An 18,764-nucleotide genomic window follows, 5' to 3' on the forward strand; every position below is an offset into this window, starting at 1 on the left:
TCACCTGGGGAGCTAGGAAAATGCCCATGACCAGGCCTACCCTGGATCTACTGAATCCAAATTTCTAGCACCAAAAACCAAAACAAACCAAAAAAACCCAGCTGGTTCTAATGCGAAGCCCCAGCTGGGAATCACTGATCTTGTCTAAGAACCTCTCCTCCATATTACACATAGGGAAACAGAGACTGCAAGTACCTGGCCTAAGGATACACAGTGCTGGTCCCCAGGCTCTTCACCAGTGTCAGGCCTCCCAAGCCTCTACTTGCTTTCTCTACCTGGACCCTTTGGGTTCCAGGGTTCCTGTCCCTGACTCACCTCATCTGTCTCAGAGGACTTCTGCCCCTGGGGTATTCCTAATTATCTTGGGTACCACGAAGGCTGAGACAGAGTGAGACACACAGAGTTGCTAGGCTCACAAAGCCAGCCCCTCCTGACCTCCCACTGACATGCTCCAAACCTCCAGGTTGCTTCAAGGGATGTTGCTAAGGTCATCAAGGTCACTCCCCAGTCTCCAGGAAGGCCTGCAATGAAGAGGGGCCCCAGGCGCAGGGAATCAGAAGCCAGGGCTCCTTGCCGTGTGACCTTAGATGAGTCCCTTGGCCTCTTGAGGTCAAAATGGTCTCAGGGCAGGATGGTGGGCAGAGGACCTCTGGGAATCCGTTCCAGCTCTGCCTCTTGACCTCACACACACTGGCCACACATTTAAGGGACGCCTTCAGTGTCCTTGGCTGGCTTGCTTCTCATCAGTTGGGATGTTGCTTCTTATTTCTAACCTGGAACATTCCAACTGCGGTTTCAACCTTTTGCCCTCCTGTGTGAAGATGGAGACTATCTGGTACAAATGCTCTTTGCTTGTTCAGAAGAAATCCCTAGCCCTCCTGAGCCCAGGCTGAGGTTACCCCCTCACTCCTCCCCGCACCCTGTCCCAGGTCTGAAAGGCCTTGCTGATTCTGGTGGCAGTTGCACTCCCAACAAATGAAGTTGGTCTCATCAGAGGTTGTTGGAATGACAGAGGCCATTAGAGCCTCTGCCCAACTTCAGCTTAATTCTGACGCACTCATATCTCCTAAGCAGTTGAACAGGGCAGGCGTCTGGCTGGGTCACGGCATTTTCTCCAAGATGGGAATTTCCTGCCAAGAACCCCTTGCAGGCTGCAGGAAGAAGGCCCAAGAGGCAGCCTCTAGGAATGGGAAACTGGGAAGCTAGAAATTCTAGACCAGTGTTTCCCACGGGCGATGGGGGAAGCTTGTGAAAATGCAGACTCTGACCCAGCAGGACTGGGGTGGGGCCTGAGGCCCCCGGCAGCGCATTTTTGATAAGCTCCAGGTACTGCCACTGCTGCCGGTCCACTGACCACACTTTTAGGCAAAGCCTTTAGATGCTCATAAATAAAAGTATTTTTATTCCTACAAAGCTCTTTTGTTCAGCTTGACCTTCATCATTTTCAGCTTTGTTAGCTCATGAGACCCACACGGCAGCCTAGAGGGACAGGATGCATATTGCTGGGTCCACTGCACAGAAGGGGAAACTGAGGTATGGCAAGGGCAATGGGCTTATTCAAGGTCACCCACTTGGCTCTGCTCCTTCCTCTAAACTCCTCACCTACAGCTGGTTCAAACCAAACGTCTTGGTAATGAGTGGCCTCACTGAGTGACTCCTTGTGTTGCCTCCAACTCAACTGTGTGGTCTGAGGCTGCTGGGGGTGACCAGGGGGCCCATGATGAACTGTGCTTGCTCCCTGTGGCCTGAGCTGGTGGGATAGGGTGGGGAGGAGGGGATTAGCAATCACCCAACGCTCAAATCCCAGCCATGCCCTTGGCTCCTCTGTGACCCTGGGCGAATCCCTTGACGTCTCTGAAGACATCAGTGATGTGCACCATCGCTGGTACGTGGAGGATGCTCAGTCAACATTAGCTTCCTGCCTTTCTTTCCTCCTCCACATCCTGAGTCTTGTTCATTTCTTCCTTTCTTCTGCACATATTTATGACAGCACAGCCTCTGAAGCAAGACTGCTGGGGAACACGTCCAAGCTGTGTGACCCTGGGCAAGTCACTCTCTGTGCCTCAGTTTCCTCCTCTGTGCAATGGGGATAAGAAGAGTGTCCAGCACAAGGGCCATGAGAAGATTAGAGGAGTCAATGGGTGAAAAGTGCTCAAAGCAGTGCCCAGAACACAGCGAGCACTCCCTGTGCATGTAGCTGCTGTGCTGTTAATATGTTTCCCTTACGACCAGGGCCCTGCTCAGAGTGGGCACCACGGCAGACACTGTGGATGGAGCACTGAAGCCACAGCAACGCAATGGCTCATGCTTGCTGAGCACTCACTATGTGCCTGCCAGGTGCTGCGCTAAGTGATTTTCTGCCAGCCTTCCCCCTCTCTGGGATCACAGTCAAAAGAGAATACAAAATACTAAGCTGATTGTGCAGGGTGTTTTGGGAACACAGAGGCAGGACTGATGCATGGGGAGGGCTCAGAGGGCCTGCGGGAGGGAGGTACACAAGGCTCTGTTTGAGTTTCACAGTCCCCAGGAAGGAGCAGAGGAGGATGGGCCTCTGTTGGGTTTTACCTCTTGTCATCATGCCTACTGCCTTGGGGACACCCCTCCACCTCTCCATCACCCCAATCTGTCAGGGAGAGACCCGTGGCTCCCACACAGCCAGGGAACTTGCAGGAAGCCAGGCAGGGAGGAAGGCCTGGGTTCACAGTGCCTCCCGCAGCCTGATTTCTGCCAGGGCCAGAGCTCAGCAGGTCTACAGCGTGTCCTAGAGGACAGACCCCCATCCGTTCTTTTGGGCAGAGGGAACAGTGGGAAAGGCAGGGCCTAAGATCAGACTGACTTGGCCTGGGGTAAGTTACATAATCTGTTACAAAAGAAAAGAGGAAGAAAGGATGAGAGAGAGAGAGAAGAAAGAGAAGAGCGGGCACGTGGGCCACAGATGACATCCAGGTGAGTGTGAGAACCCAGCCAGCAAATGAGATGAAGGCGCTCCATGAGCGAGGCACAAGGGAGGTCTGATGTCCCTGGGCTCCTCATCCCTATTCCATGCACATTTCTTCCCTGCACCTGCTGCCCTGTTTCTCTGAGCCCTGAGCCTTGGAATGGGAGGGAGGGTGCACTGTGTGTTGAGGAGCCAGGTCTCCAAGTCAGGTCAGGTCAGTGGTGCCAAGTCCTCTAACCCCAGGCTGGGACCTGGCTGCCTTGCCCCAGCCGGGCCACCTCCCACTCCACACAAAGCCACTGGGTGCAGGAGGCACCCAACACAGGCTCCACCCTGGGCAGCCACCCCAGACATGGTGGAAAGGGAAAATGCTGCCCTCACAAATATGCCTCCAAGACCCCATGGCAGCTGAGGCAGGGGTCGGCCCACAGCAGCCATCAAGGCCTAAACACCCTCGCTCGCACAACTCTGATCATCTCAGCAAACGTGGCTGCTCGCTGGGCAGTGGAGCAAATGGTGTAACTTCACAGTTCTCAAAGCGCGTTCACCTGTCTGATCATCTCTAGATCTCACAGAAGCCCTGAGAGACAGACTTCATTGCTGATGCCACTTCATGCATGGGGGTGTGGGGGCCCAAGGGTAAGGTCGACTTGGCCAGTGTTGAACAGCTACTGAGATATAGCCCTGGGATGAGAGCTCGGGCCTTCTGACCCCAAGGCCATGCTCCTTCTGCCAGCCAGGCAGACACAGACCCCGCCTGGGAAGTGGCCTCAGGAAGTAGGAGACAGGCTTGTGCCAGGATCGGCCCTGGGCTAGGCACGGCTCAGCAAGGCAGGGCGGGAGCACATGGGTAGGAGCCAGCCCAGGGGGCACAGAAGGGCACAGGAGCTGCACCATGGAAGAGGACGCATTTGGGCTGAACCTGGGGGAGATGAGAGAGGCACTGGCTGAGGCCATAGCACAGGTGGAGTGGGGATGAGAAGGTTGAGCAGAGGTCAAAAGGCCCAGCTTGGGCTACCTTGCAGGACTAGGGCAGGGCAGAGTGAAGCCCACCCAAAGAGGGGCATTCTCTGTCCCCTAGGGGCCAGATGAGGATGGGGAAAAGGTGAGAAATCTGGTTGAGATTTCTTACTCTTGAGGGCCTTAAAACCAGATTCTGGGGTAGAAGTGCTGTCCTGACAAGTTGGGGTTCAGAGAGGAGAGCCCCGAGGCCCTGGAAGCTTGGGGAAGACTCTCTGAGATAGGTGGGCTCAAGCTGGGCTCTTAAAGGGTGATAGGAGGGAAGAGATGCAGGAAGGACATTGCAGGCTCGGGGACAGTGTGAGCAAGACCTTGAGGCTGGAGAGCCCAAGGGGTATGTGCACATGTGTGCCTGTGCATGCGTGCATGTAATTAAGCAGCTGCAGGGGTGGGTCAGGGAGAAGGAGAGGGGCTCCAGTGCGTGTTGCTTCCCAGGCATCCGGGCTGCTTCCCATCTCCCTCACACCAACCCTCCCATCAGGCACATGAGCCTCACTTTACAAATGAGGGCAGATCTGGCCCAGGAAGCCCCATGGCCTAACAAGTGATACCAACAGCGAGGGCTGCCACTTACTTACTGAGTGCTTGTGGGATGCCAAGCCCTGCATCAGACGCTTTCCACACACACGCTCTGCAAGGATGGTGAATCCATTTTACAGATGCCTGGGAGAAGTTGGGCAACACAGCGAAGGACACACAGCTGGGAAACAGCAAAAGTGAATTCTGAGTCTAGCTCAGTGAGACTGCGCTGCCTGGGGCTCTCCTATTCTTACTGAGGTTGAGGGACCAAGGGATGTCCCAGCCAGAGCCTTCCCCGGAGTCTTCACAGCAAAGGGCACTTCAGTTACTCCAAGACAAAAGTAAGCCATGTGAGAGGGACAGACCAAGGGCCTGGCACACTGGAGGCCCTTGGCAGGTGAGGAATAAATGGGTGAGTGAGTGAGTGAGTCTTTCCGGCATTCAGAGGAGGCCAGTCCCTCTGAGCTTGGAGGAAATGAGAAATCAGAGAGGGCTTCCCGAAGGAGGTGACACTTGGAGCCATTCAGCTTAAGGATGTACTTGCTGTGCTCCAGCATTCCAGTCACAAGGCCCTGCAGGTAGTTCAAGACCAGGACTGGTCCTAGCTCCCAGGCTCGGCCAACATCTCTGTCCCTAAGGCTCAGAAGCAGAGGGCTGGGAAGGTGAGGCCATTGACACATCGAGATTCCTGGGGACTCCTAATCATCATCTGTGGTTCTTCTGAAAGCAGAACTGGCAGCTGAGGATGTGAAACTGGCCCTCCTAGGCTCTTTCCTGCCAGGCAAGAGGCAGCAGGAAGGATGTAAAAGCGGCTTCCCCTGAGCCCTCACACTCCATGCCCCACCCATCCAATTTCCCACCCCTGCTCCACCCCCAGCAGCTGCTCCTATTTGTCTGTGCCAGGGCGAGCACTTAGGGAGATTCCTCTTCCCTGGGCCATAGGGGAACTGACGGCCCACAGGTGGCATTGGGCACCTTCCATCTGTGCATCGCCCCTCCTCCCACAGCACCCATCCTGGGCACAGCAGAGTCTCCAGGACTCAGTCCCCGAAGCCAACCTGAGGGATTCAAAATCATCTGGGCCTTCCCTGCCCTCTCCCCAGGACCCCTGAGAAAGCACAGCCTTGTCACCTGGCTTCTCTGCAGCCCCTTCCAGAGGCAGCCCCTCTCTTAGGGGATGAGGGTGGGAAGGGAGGGCTCCAGTCACCTCTGTGGATCCCCAAAGTGCTGAAGCAGTGTCTTAGACCCCTGGGACTTCTCAAGCCAGTTTGAAACAGCAGGGTTGAGGCATAATAATAATGACAGTAGGCTGGGCATGGTGGCTCACACCTGTAATCCCAACACTTTGGGAGGTCGAGGTGGGCAGATCACATGAGGCCAGGAGTTTGAGACCAGTCTGGCCAACATGGAGAAACCCTGTCTCTACTAAAAATACAAAAATTAGCCAAGTGTGGTGGTTCACGTCTGTAGTCCCAGCTACTCAGGAGGCAGGAGAATCACTTGCAGCTCCAGGAGGCAGAGGCTGCAGGGAGCTGAGATCATGCCACTGCGCTCCAGCCTGGGCAACAGAGAGAGACTCTGTCTCAAAATAATAATGATAATAATAATAATAATTTTTAAAATGGCAGTAATTAACAGAGTCCCAAGAGTTACTACTTGCAGTGCGAGCAAGGTGCCAGGCACTCTTATAAACATTTCAGATAAAATAACTCAGGCTCACAGCATCCCATGAAGTAGGATGTTTTAATATCTTCATTTTACAGAGGAGGAAACAGAGGCCTAGAAAGACTGAATGAATTTTTCCCAAAGGCACATAGCACTGCTGCTACAAGGCGGCGCCGGGGTGGAACGCAGGCAGGTTGGCTTCAGGGCTGTGCTCGAAGGCACCTCATTGAAAGGAGAGGGCTTTGGCAGGGGAGGGAGGAGAGCCTCGAGGCCCAGACGCTGGGTTTGGGGCACTACCCTAACATCAGCATCTATGCCAAAGCCACCACCTGCCAAACGGCAGGCACGGCACCCCCAGTAGCACCCATCCCAGCTGACATTCTCTGAGTGCTCACGACATTCCAGGTTCTGTGCCAAGTGCTGGAAGAACCTCAGCTGAGGCCCCTCGGCCAGCCAGCCAGCCCAGGCTCTAGAAGAACCCCCTGCAATGCTACCTGCAGCACCCATCCTCTGCTACGCCACCTGCCCTGGGCCCAGTCCTACCTCATGGGAACACAGAATGATGCTGTCAGTCCTCCCTCTTCTCCCCCTCCCTTCCCCCTTCCTTCCCTCCCTCCCTCCCTCCCTCCCTCCCTTCCTTCCTTCCTTCTTCTCTTCCTTCCTTCTGGATATTTCCTAATGAGTAGCAGGTGGCAGTATAACACTTTCTTTGCTAATTCCACTGTCTAACATTCAAAGGGCTTTTTGTCTGTGGTGTTATCTTTCTGCCCCTCCCTCTCTTTCTCCCTCCCTGTATGCATTTTTAATATTTCTTTATTCGTTTATTTTAGAGACAGAGTTTCACTCTTATTGCCCAGGCTGGAGTGCAGTGGTGTGATCTCGGCTCACTGCAACCTCCACCTCCTGAGTTCAAACAATTCTCCTGCCTCGGCCTCCCGAGTAACTGGGATTATAGGTGTGTGCCACCATGCCTGGCTAATTTTTTTGTATTTTTAGTAGAGATGAAGTTTCACCATGTTGGCCAGGCTGGTCTCAAAACTCCTGACCTCAGGCGATCTGCCCACCTCAGCCCCCCAAAGTGCTGGGATTACAGACATGAGCCACCACACCCGGCCTTCTATAGATTTTTTTATGACAGGCAGTCCTTAGCCCCAGTGTTGTGAGAAAACCTCAGTTTCCCCACCAATACGTTGATGGGTCTGAACTAATCAATGGTATTAAACTTTATAAGCCTGAGAGCCTTTCCTTCGCATGCTGTCTAACATGTGAGGTGGATATGTGTGAGGCTGCCCTGGTGGGAAGAAGAGGCTAGGTTCCCCAGCCGGCCCACCATACCCCTCATCCTCTATCCCTATGCCACTCAGCTCTGGGGTTCTGAGAAGCTTCTAGTCAGTCCACAATTCTGCCTAGCATCAGTCCTTTTTGGCCTGTCCCCTCCCTGGGCTCTAGCCACTCTGACCCCAGAGGACACCCAGACCTGCAGTGAGGTCAGGGCTGGAATGAGGGGTTGGAAACCGTAGGCAAGGGTCAGACATGGGCTGGGGGCCTCAGCCCTGCCTGCTGCCTCCCATAGCCTACTCCCCTCAAGGACCAGCCTGCTCTGGCCTGGGGAGGGGTGCAGGGGCTGGGGTCCGAGGGCTGCAGAGACCTGGATGAGGCAGAGACCTGGATGAGGCAGAAGGGGGACTGGGTCAGCCCCTTCTTTCCCTTGTCTCCTGCTCTTTCCCCCAGCAAGACCCTGAAACTATTTACATCCCGTCTCTAAGATCTCAGCTGTTCTAGGATTCCATTCTCTCTCGGCTCTATTTTTCTTCTTCTTTTGCAATCTCCAAGAAACCCGAGCTGCCAGATGGGTGGGGGCGATGATTGTTTTCTGTCTGACATCTGGATTTCATTAGCAGCCCTGGGCATGCTGACTCAGGAATGGCAGTTCCCCTGGGCTCGGGCCCTCCCAGACCTCTCACAGCACCGGTTCTTAGCTGGACACAAGAGGCACAGGTGACAACACCCCTCAGACCTCCCTCAAAGGAGTAACGAGTACCGCTAACAATGTCTCAGAAGTGATGGAAATGGGTTCTAGAGAGCTTCTGCTCCCAGGTCAGTGCCTGAAGGGTGGCTGCCAGGCTGGGTGTGCCTGGGCCTGACAGCCGTGAAGGGCAAAGAGAGAGCTTAGGAAAAGGTGCACAACCCCCCCACCACCCCAGCCTCTGTTTCTACAGTGGTACTGAGTACATCATCAAGGCACCAACCTCAAATCACAGACGAGAAAGGTGGCCCAGAGAGGTGAGCAGCTTGCCCAAGGTTGCACAGCAGCTAAATGGCAGAGTTGGAATTTGAACTCTGGTCTTTGGGTTAAAAATTTAAGGCTGTATCCTTTGACCTCAACAAGATATCACCCATGTCAACATCAGGATCTTTACTGTGGGCATGTGGACCTCGCCCTGCCTGAGCTTTAGTGGAGTGGCAGTATGTGGAATTTTCATGTCCTATCATAGGAGAGACCCACAGTGGCCACCCAATCGAAAGCAGCCCAAGACACCCTTCAGGGCTTCATTATGACTTCTGTGGACCCTAGGCACTTTTGCCTTTGTGGCCCATTTTTGCATAAAACCTTATTAAAAATTTTATTTTCTGGCCGGGCATGGAGGCTCATGCCTGTAATCTCAGCACTTTGGGAGGCTGAGGCAGGCAGATCACTTGAGGTCAGTAGTTTGAGACCAGCCTGGCCAACATAGTGAAACCCTGTCTCTACTAAAAATTCAAAAATTAGCCAGGTGTACTGGCGGGTGCCTGTAATCCCAGCTAGTCGGGAGGTTGAGGGAGGAGAATTGCTTGAACCTGGGAGGCGGAGGTTGCAGTGAAATGGCACCACTGGACTCCAGCCTGGGTGACAGAGTGAGACTCCATCTAAAAAAAGAAAAAAGAAAAAAAAAATATATACACACACACACACACACACATATATTTTCTGACTGCACTGGTGTAAACACAAATCTCCAGGCTGAGTTCATAATTACATATTCATTATTATACTAATTTTCTCTTCTGGTTATAAAATAAATACAAATAGAAACATATCTGTGGCTGGGTGCAGTTGCTCATGCCTATAATTCCAGCATTTTGGTAGGCCAAGGCAGGCGGATCACTTGAGGTTAGGAGTTTGAAACCAGCCTGGCCAACATGGTGAAACCTCGTCTCTACTAAAAATACAAAAATCAGCCGGGCGTGGTGGTGGGCACCTATAATCCCAGCTACTCGGGAGGCTGAGGCAGGAGAATCGCTTGAACCCAAAAGGTAGAGGTTGCAGTGAGCTGAGATCGCACCATCGCACTCCAGCCTGGGCGACAGAGCGAGACTCCTTCTCAAAAAAAAGAAAAAGAAAAAGAAAAAGAAAAAGAAGCATATTTGTGGACCCTAAAAGTATCATGGGCCTAGGCAGGCATGCTACTAACTAACTACTAAGTCCTGCTACTCCTGGAGAAGGCAGCCCGGTGCACGCTCTGAAAGCACTCTTCTGTGTTCTTCACCGGATCTGACAGTTCCCTGTGTTCCCACTGATGTGTACTTACTGCCTGACTTCACCAGCCGAAACACAAGCTCCTGGACAGAGGGAGCCTTTCCTGTTTTGCTCACTGTGGTATCCTCCAGTGCTTGCTATGCGTCTGACACACAGTAGATATTCAATAAATAACTACAGAATGGGTAAATGAAGGCGAGCCTACCTGTTCGTGCACGTGTATTTGTATCCCAGTTGGCAGCTCATTTGCCCAGGCAGCCACCCTAAAGATATGGTAGCCCTCCTTGCTGCCTGCTCCCTCTTTCTCTCGCTGGGCACCACAGCCCATAGATGGTGCTTTTCCACTCCAGAATCCATTCCCTTCCCTTCAGCCTCTGCTCACCACTGTCTTCTGTCCAGTCTTATCAGCCCTATCCATGCTCAGGGCCTGGCTTCCTTAGCATTCTTGCCTCCTTCAGCCCAGCCTCCAACCTGCCACTAGCAGGATCTTCCAAAATGCCAATCTGAGCATGTCACCTAAAACCCTTCTCCCTGGCCTCCAGATAAAGTCCAAGTTTGTGCAGCCTGGCACACAAGCCCTTCATCACCTGTTCCAGCCACACCCCCACTCCTCCCCCAGGAGCGCCCGCTGTGGCCCAGGGCTCACAGTGCCCGGAAAGCATATTCCTGTTATTTACACGCTCGCTTGAAAGCCTTCCCCACTTCAAATCCAAGCTCCTCCTCTCTGAGGCCTCCCACGAAGCTCCAGGCTGAGCCGGGCCTGCACAGCAAAACTCACCCCAGCCCTGGACCCCCAGAGTGGCCAACAATTTTTCTATCTGTCCCACTGAGGACAGGGGAAGGGCTTTATCTAGCACAGGCCTGGTACACAAGAAGCTCTCAGGAATGGTTGGGCAATGGGAGCATGTCCTGAGTCCTGCTCTGTCCCGGACAGACTGTGTGTCCTGGGCACAAATGTGGCACTGCGCCAGACCCCCACCACAGATCCCTAGAGGCAAGTGCAGCTGGCTCAGAGCAACACATTGCTGCTCAGGCCCTCATAGTCCTGACCCACTAGTGTGCAGAGGCCAAAACGAGATACCAGGCGACCCTGCAGGCAGGCCCAGGAGATCTCAACCATGCCTCCCTGCAGCCAGTGGGCTTTCTGTTGCCACCAGAGCTGGCAATCCCAACCCACTCCTGATCTGCCTGACTAAACTGGGGCAGCAGACACCCTGAGGCAGGGTGCTGAAACTACCAGGCACACCAACTTGGCCAGACCAGGCCTGGGATGGCCTCTGCCTACATTGTCCTTGTCCCTCTCTACTTCCAGTCATCTATCTTTTTAAAGAACCCTGATTTTTCTGGGAACAATAGTGGAGATCAAAGTCTGGATGCCAAGGGTGATGCAGGATGATACTGAAGAAGCATGCGCTCTGGAATCAGGAGCACCTGAGTTCCAATTCCAACTTTGATATTCACTAGCTGTGTGGTGTTGGGCAAGTCACTCAACTTCTCTGAGTCTCAGTTTTATCATCTGGCAATTGAAGATCACTATAGTACCTACTGAGACAATTTTTGACAGCATTAAATGAGTTAATACATAGAACATGCTAAACCCAGTGGTAAACTCGGTGCTTAGAGGCTACTACTATTGCATAGTGTATAATATTATTATTACCTTTGGGCTAGATGACTAGTAGACTGCATGGGGACAACAGCAGCTGTTTTTTCAAGAAGCAAATGATAGACACTCTTGAGTCCTAATCCTTTTTGGTTCAGTGCTGACATTGGCTGGAGGTGGACCACGGCCTAGGCACAGCCTCACTCCACAAGGAAGGACTGCCCTTTGCTGATATTCAGAATTGGCTTCTAGCACCTTCTCCCTCTGTTTTGGGGGTTCCCAGTCTTCCTGCCAGGGCCCAATCTGCCTCCCACTGCCATGGGGATATGTGAGAGGCCCCATGAGTCTGATGAGCTGAGCGCTGGACACCTTCGTCCTACTCTTAAGGTGAGAAAGGACCAACTAATAAATGACCTACCCCTGGCTCCCGTGGCAGTGAATGCTTTAAGCTCGCTTTCACTGTTGCCCTCCTCAGACCCCTGGGGCTCCATGGGCAGCTTCAGGACCTAGGCAGGGTTGGCCTAGTGTTCTGCACATTTGACTCCCAGTTAGACCATTAAAGGTTTTTAAGGCATTAGATCATTTAAAAATCATCTCACAGAAGGAGAGGAGATAAAGGAGCAGAAAGAATATTTGAAGAAATCATGGCTGAAAACTTCCCAGATCTGATGAAAAAAAATTTAAACAACACATACAAGCACTTCAACATACTTTAAGCAGGATAAACATAAAGAGATCCACAGACACAGTGTAGTAAAACTGCTGAAAGCCACAACAAGGAGCAAATAGAGCTATATAGGAGTAACATTTCTATATCTTACAGGAATCAAGTTATAAATCTGAGGCATTCTGGTAAGACACAGGTATAAGATAATCCCTAGAGCAACCCTAAGAAAATAACTCACAAAACATAGTGAAAAAAATCATTAAAGAAATTAAAATGTTAGTTAGAAAATTAATGCAAAAGAAAGCAATTTATTTGGTTATTCTTTAGAAGGAATAGAGAAATAAAAAAAGACATAAGTAATTTAGAAAGCAAATGGCAGTAAAATGACAGACCTAAATCTATGTCAAAAAAAAGCATTAAATGTGAGTGGATCAAACAATCCAATCAAAAGGCAAGGATTTTCAGATTAGACAATAAAAAACAAGATTAACTATATGCTATCTACAGGAGATGCACTTTAAATTCAAATATATGAATAGATTGAAAATAAAAGGATGGGAAAATATCTGTCATGTAATCTGCAACTATTAGAAAGCTAGGTATACTAATATCAGACAAAATATACTTTAAAACAAAAAAAAACAGTTACTAGAGATAAAAAAGGACAGTTTATAAGGATAAAATGATTAATCCATCAAGAAGATACAACAACTATAAACAAAGGTGCACCTAATAATAGAACACTCAAATGCATGAAGCAAAAACTGACAGAATTGAAGAAAGAAAGAGACTGTAAACAATAATTTCTGGAGACTTAAATATCCCCACTTAAAATAATAATAAAAGAACTAGGCAGAATATCAACAAAGCAGTAGAAGGCATAGACATCACTATGAACAAACTAGACCTAACAGACATCTATAAAACACTCCACCAAACAACAGCAGAATACATTTCTCTCAAGTGCACACAAAGTATTCTCCAGAATAACTCATAATGCTATGTTCTGAAACAATCCACAATAAATTTAGGAGGGTTAATATAATATAAAATATGTTCTATGACCACAATGGAATAAGGTTAGAAATCATTAAAAGATGTTTGGGAAACACACAAATATGTGGATATTAAAAAACACACTCCTAAATAACCAGTGAGTCAAAGAGGAAATCAGAAGGGAAATAAAAAAAAAAATGCCCTGTGATAAATGAAAATAGGACACAATATACCAAAACTTATGGGATGGGACTCAGAGGAAAATTCATAGCTATAATCATCTACATTAAGAAAAGAAGGGGCCAGGCACAATGGATCATGCCTGTCATCCCAGCTCTTTCAGAGGTTGAGATGGGAGGATTACTTGAGCCCAGGAGTTTGAGTCTGCAATGAGTTATGATCACACCACTGCACTCCAGTCTCGGTGACAGAGTGGGATCCTGTCTCCATAAAAAGAGGAAGGATGGAAGGAAGGAAGGAAGGAAGGAAGGAAGGAAGGAAGGAAAAGAAAAGAAAAGAAGGATATAAAATCAGTAACTTAACTTTCTACCTTAAGAAACTAGAAAAAGAAGAGCAAACTAAATCTAAAGCAAGCTGACAGAAGGAAATAATAAATATTGGAGTGGAGAATTGAACGCAAGCAAAGATACTTATAAACCCTCGATCACAGCAGCAATATTCACAATAGCCAAAAGGTGGAAGCAATCCAGTTGTCCATTGATGGGTGAACTGATTTAAAAATGTGGTATATACATACAATGGAGTATTACTCAGCCTTAAAAAGGAATGAAACAGATACATGCTACAATGTGGATGAAACCTGAGGAAATTATGCTAAGTGAACTAAGCCAGTCACAAAAGGACAAATGCCATGTGATCCCACTTACATGAGGTACTTAGAGTAGTCAAATTCATAGAGACTGAAAGTAGAATGGTGGTTGCTGGGGGCAGGGAGGGAGAATTATTATGTAATGGGCACAGTATTTCAGTTCTGCAAGATGAATTTCGAGATAAATTTCAGTTTTGCAAGATAAAAAGAGTTCTGTGGTTGGAAGGTGGTGATGGTCATACAACAATGTGAATGTATTCAATGCCACTGAACCGTAAGTTAAAAATGGTTAAGATGGTAAATTTTATGCCATATGTATTTTAAATATAATTTAAAAATAAAGATTAAGGTGGAAGTTAATGAGATAAATAATAGAAAAAAATAGAGAAAATCAACTAAACCAAAAGTTTGTTCTTTGAAAAGTCCAAAATAATTGACAAAACTTTAGCTAGATTGAACAAGAAAAAAGAGAGGACTCAAATTCCAAGAATCGGAAATGAAAGAAAGAACATTATTAATGACCTTACAGAAATAAAAAGGATTATAAGGGAATACTATGGACAACTATACGCCAACAAATTAGACAAATTAGATAAAATGGACAAATGCCCAGGAAGATGCAAACTATAGTAACCGAGTCAAAAAAGAAATAAAAAAAAAAAATCAGAATAGGTCTATAATGAGTAAAGAACTCACAGCAATCATCAAAAATCTACCCACAAAAGAAGGCCGTGCTCAGATGGCATCACAGGTGAATTCTATCAAACATCTGAAAAAGAATTAGTGCTCATTCTTTACAAACTCTTCCAGAAAATACAACAGGAAGGAACACTTCCTGACACACTATAACATGGATGAACCATGAAAATATTATGCTAAGTGAAAGAAGCCAGTCATAAAAGACCACGTATTACATGATTCTAGTTACATGAAATGTCCAGAATAGACAGAGTTAGAGAGAGAGAAATAGATGAGTAGTTACGGATGCGAGGGGATAGATGATCAAGAGGTGATACCTGGGCCAGGCGAGGGGGCTCACGCCTATAATCCCAGCTCTTTGGGAGGCTGAGGCAGGTGGATCACTTGAGACCAGGAGTTTGAGACCAGCCTGGCCAACATGGTGAAACCCTGTCTCCACTAAAAACAGACAAATTAGCTGGGCATGGTGGCAGGGCCTGGATTCCCAGCTACTTGGGAGGCTGAGGCATGAGAATCACTTGAACCTAGGAGGTGGAGGTTGCAGTGAGCCGAGATGATGCCACTGCACTCCAGCCTGGGCAACAGAGCCAGACTCTGTCTCAAAAAATAAAAAAAAGAGGTGATACCTAAGGAATATGAAATTCCTTTCCGAGATGATGACAATATTCTCTGATTGAGGTGACAGCTGCACAACTCTGGGCATATACGAAAATCACTGAATTGTACACTTCAAATGGGAATTATATGGTAAGTGAATTATATCTCATAAAGCTGTTCCCAAGAAAATCATTCTACTTTCAAATATTATGGAAGTTAGGTTCTAACACACTATTTCATTTGTGACACAGGTTTCTTTCTGAGGTTTACAAAAGCCCTGTCAACCTGTTCCTCCCTTCAGGGAGTGTTGCACTGAGCACTGCTGTGTGTGAGGTTCCTTTAGCTGGCGTGGTCAGATGGTGAGGACCACAGAGATGAATCCAGCCCAGCACCTGCCCCTGGAGCTATGGCCAGTGAGGGGTAGACAGCATCCAATCAGGTTCCAGCCTGCCCAAATACCTAGTGCCTTGCCAGGTGGGTGCACTCTTCATAGTGACCCAAAGGAGAAGAAAATGCTAGCCAACATTTACTAAGCACTTCCTGTGCGCCAGGGACTGTGCTAAGCACCTTCCATGCATAGTTTCACTGTGTCCTCACAATACCCTGGGTGTCGGTGCTCTCCTTAGCCTCATGGGACGGGTGATAAAACTGATGCTGCGAGCTTCTGTCTGCCCTCCCACCACTCATTAAGGGAGGAAGAAGGTGCCTGGGCCTTCAGGAGTGCAGAACAGAATCAAGTTTGGGATGGAGCCAGGAGAAGGCCTCAATCAGCTCCAGTGAGAAACTGAGGCCCCACCGATCATGCGGGTCTTAGCTTGGAGTGACATGGAGGTCAAGGAGGCAAAGAACATGGAGATTCCGAGACTGGGGATCTTGTTCTGCCCTCTCCACCTCCCCAAGACTGTACAATGAGGCCGCTGCTCCTCCTTCTGCCATAGAGTTAAGAATCCGATATGAGATGATGATCTCTATGAAGGAAGATCCCATGTTAGCGCGGTGCTGGAAGGCGCAAGGGACCCTCTGCCCCTGCATTTAGAAAAGCTCTGACTCTGTCAGGAGAGAGGATGGTGCACGCATGTGTACATACACTCATACATACACACACACACACACACACACACACACACACATACACACCCTCTGCCATGCCCGGGCCTCTGGCTCACATCCATTGCCTTTGGATATTGGTCACCCTGGGGGAGGCCCTGCCACCCTTCTCCAAAGCCCTTCTCCTGGAGGCATTCCCAGGCTGCCAGCCCAGAGTGAGCGTACCTCCTTGGGGCCCCAGAGCCCCTGTTAATGTCTGAGTGTCACCTGCCTGCCTGGATTAAAATCCCAGCTCTTCCACTGATAGCTCAATAATCCTGTGTGAGTCCCTTCCTCCCTCGAAGCATCTGTTTCACCATGGAAAATGAGGCAAATAGAGCACTTAACACATAGAGTAGTTTCATTAAATGAACTACTGCTTGGAGAGCACTCAGTACAGTGCCTGTCTCCTTAACAGAGCTCAGTCTGGCTCTGCCCACTTCCCAGGCTGTAGGCAGGGGATGAGGGAGGGTTGTTGTGGATGGCTGTGTGCACATGAGCTGGGGGCCGCTGTGCTGGGGCTCAGCTGGACAAAGTGCAACAGGCTATGGACTGCACAGGCCATGAGCATGGCCTTAAGGACCAACCAGATCCTCAGTCGCCTGTTCGCCCCTCATTCTATCCAGAGAACCCCAGGGGGACTGAGGGTGCTCACTCTCTGCTGGGAGCCACTCATGCCAATGGCCTCCTGCTTACTATGTATATTGAGGGGGAGGACAGGACCCACTGGGGATGTGGGGTCTGCAGGAAAGTCGTCAGTGGGTCAGCTCCCACTATGTATGCGGAGTCTGTGATGGGGGCACACGGATCACCTGGGGACCTTGCTAAGATGCTGCTTCGGGTGGGCCTGAGGGCCTGCATTTGTAATAGCTCCCTGAAGGCACTGATGCATGTCTGCCAGGGCTGTTCTAAGCGGCAAGGACCTGAAGCGTGGTGTGGCCGTTTCTGAGCAGAGTTTGGGAATGTAATGAATGACAAGCACATCTTGGCCTCCCACTGGTCCTGCAGGGACCCAGCCCCACCCAACCACGCATCGGTTTCCAACATCTGGAGGGGAACACTACATGCATTTCCAGAGTTTCCAGGATTCCATTTCCATTACAAATGTAAAGTAAAAGTAATGCCACATTATTAACAAAAGTTGGAAAATAGGAAAAACTAATAGGAAAAAAAATCACTGATAATCTCATGCTGTATTTCAAATGACTGCTACCTTCTCTTCCCAGGATCCCTAAGCCATATATACCAGGGTCAGGGACCATCCTGTGGGTGGGCTGGCACAGTAGGCCCACCCTGTCACACTGAAGCATTGGGTCAGGTGGGGGCCTGGATCTGCCCACCCCTTCTCACTCCAAGAAAGAGATGCTCCGCCCTGCAGTGCCTGAAGCCTTCGCCCAGATCTATCCTGGGAGTACGGAGTGCGGGGCAGGGTCCCTCCCCTCTTCCCTCACAGGCTGAGGAGGCAGAGGTGGGGTCCGGGGGAGGGGGTGCACATCTGGATTCCTGGCCCAGAGCCTGCATTCCTTCCCCTTGAATGTGATGAGATGGGGCCTCCAGGGAGCTGTGAGGAGGCTGCCCCCTCAGAACAGGCCCTACCTAGCAAAAACGACTGGTGGAGACCTGAAGGCACAGAACCTCCTTTGGGGGCCCAGTTTGGGTCTAAAAATCCCTCACCCTGATTGCTGACCAACCAGCATAGGCCGAAGATGGGCCTCTGTCCTGACCACAGCAGCCAGCCTTGCCTCAGAAATCCCAGTGGGGACAAAAGGGTAGAGGCCAGAGGGCCACAGGGCCCCTCATTGGTGGAAGGGGCCCTGGGGACACCGCTTTGCCTGCCCCACCCACAGGAGCCTGTCCGCAGGTCAGTAGGGGAGCCCAAGAGCATCCCCTGGGCCAGAGCTGCCTTACCTGGGGGCAGTCCTTGATGTAGTGTCCTTTGTTGAAGCACAGGTGGCACAGGTAGTTGGGTGGGGGCCGCTTGCTGGGCTTGCGGGCCTCGGAGGTGAGGGTCAGATCTGAGAAGTGCTCGGTGAGGGAGCTGAGGCCATCGGCAATGTTGTTGAGGGAGCCGTAGGGCGACGCGCCCTTGTACACACTGTTGCTCAGTGCCTGTGGGAGACAGAGGCATATACCCTGCAGCTGTGGCCCTGGGACAGAGGCATACACGCTGCAGCCACGGCCCTGGGACACAGGCACACACGCTGCAGCCGCGGCCCTGGGACAGAGGCACACACACTGCAGCCGTGGCCCTGGGAGAAGTTCCATAACCCCCAGCCCAAACACTCGCATGGATTCACACTGAGTCTTCAGCTTGAGGGCTATAGGCTCCAGAAGCCTGAGTTCGGATCCTAACTAGTGTGTCTCCATGGACAAGCCAGTTAACTACTCTGGGCCTCAGTGACCCTGTCTGTAAAATGGGCCTAGTAACAACTCCTCCTAGGGTTTCTATGAGACTAAAACGAGGTCACTAATGGAAAGTGGTTTATCTCATGCCTGGTAATTCAGAACCACCTGGTAAATGGCGATGATGATGATGGCTATCATTATTATTACCGTTAGTTATTAACATACTGCCACAAGGTAAGAACATAGAGTAGAAAGCAACCTGTCAGATTTGGGGCTCTGGGG

The 18,764-nt window shown here is 50.2% G+C and overlaps 1 protein-coding gene across 1 annotated transcript in view; it reads right to left on the minus strand.

Moving 5' to 3' along the window:
• Positions 1-18,764, minus strand: part of ZCCHC24 (zinc finger CCHC-type containing 24) — a 63,911-nt gene that overhangs the window by 32,699 nt on the left and 12,448 nt on the right. Inside the window, exon 2 of the mRNA XM_023204834.2 lies at positions 18,045-18,245. Within this exon, the coding sequence (XP_023060602.1) occupies positions 18,045-18,245 (201 nt within the window). The remainder of the gene's footprint in view (positions 1-18,044; positions 18,246-18,764) is intronic.

Source organism: Piliocolobus tephrosceles, chromosome 9, assembly GCF_002776525.5.
Source record: "Piliocolobus tephrosceles isolate RC106 chromosome 9, ASM277652v3, whole genome shotgun sequence".
In the NCBI taxonomy this organism is placed as follows: domain Eukaryota; kingdom Metazoa; phylum Chordata; class Mammalia; order Primates; family Cercopithecidae; genus Piliocolobus; species Piliocolobus tephrosceles.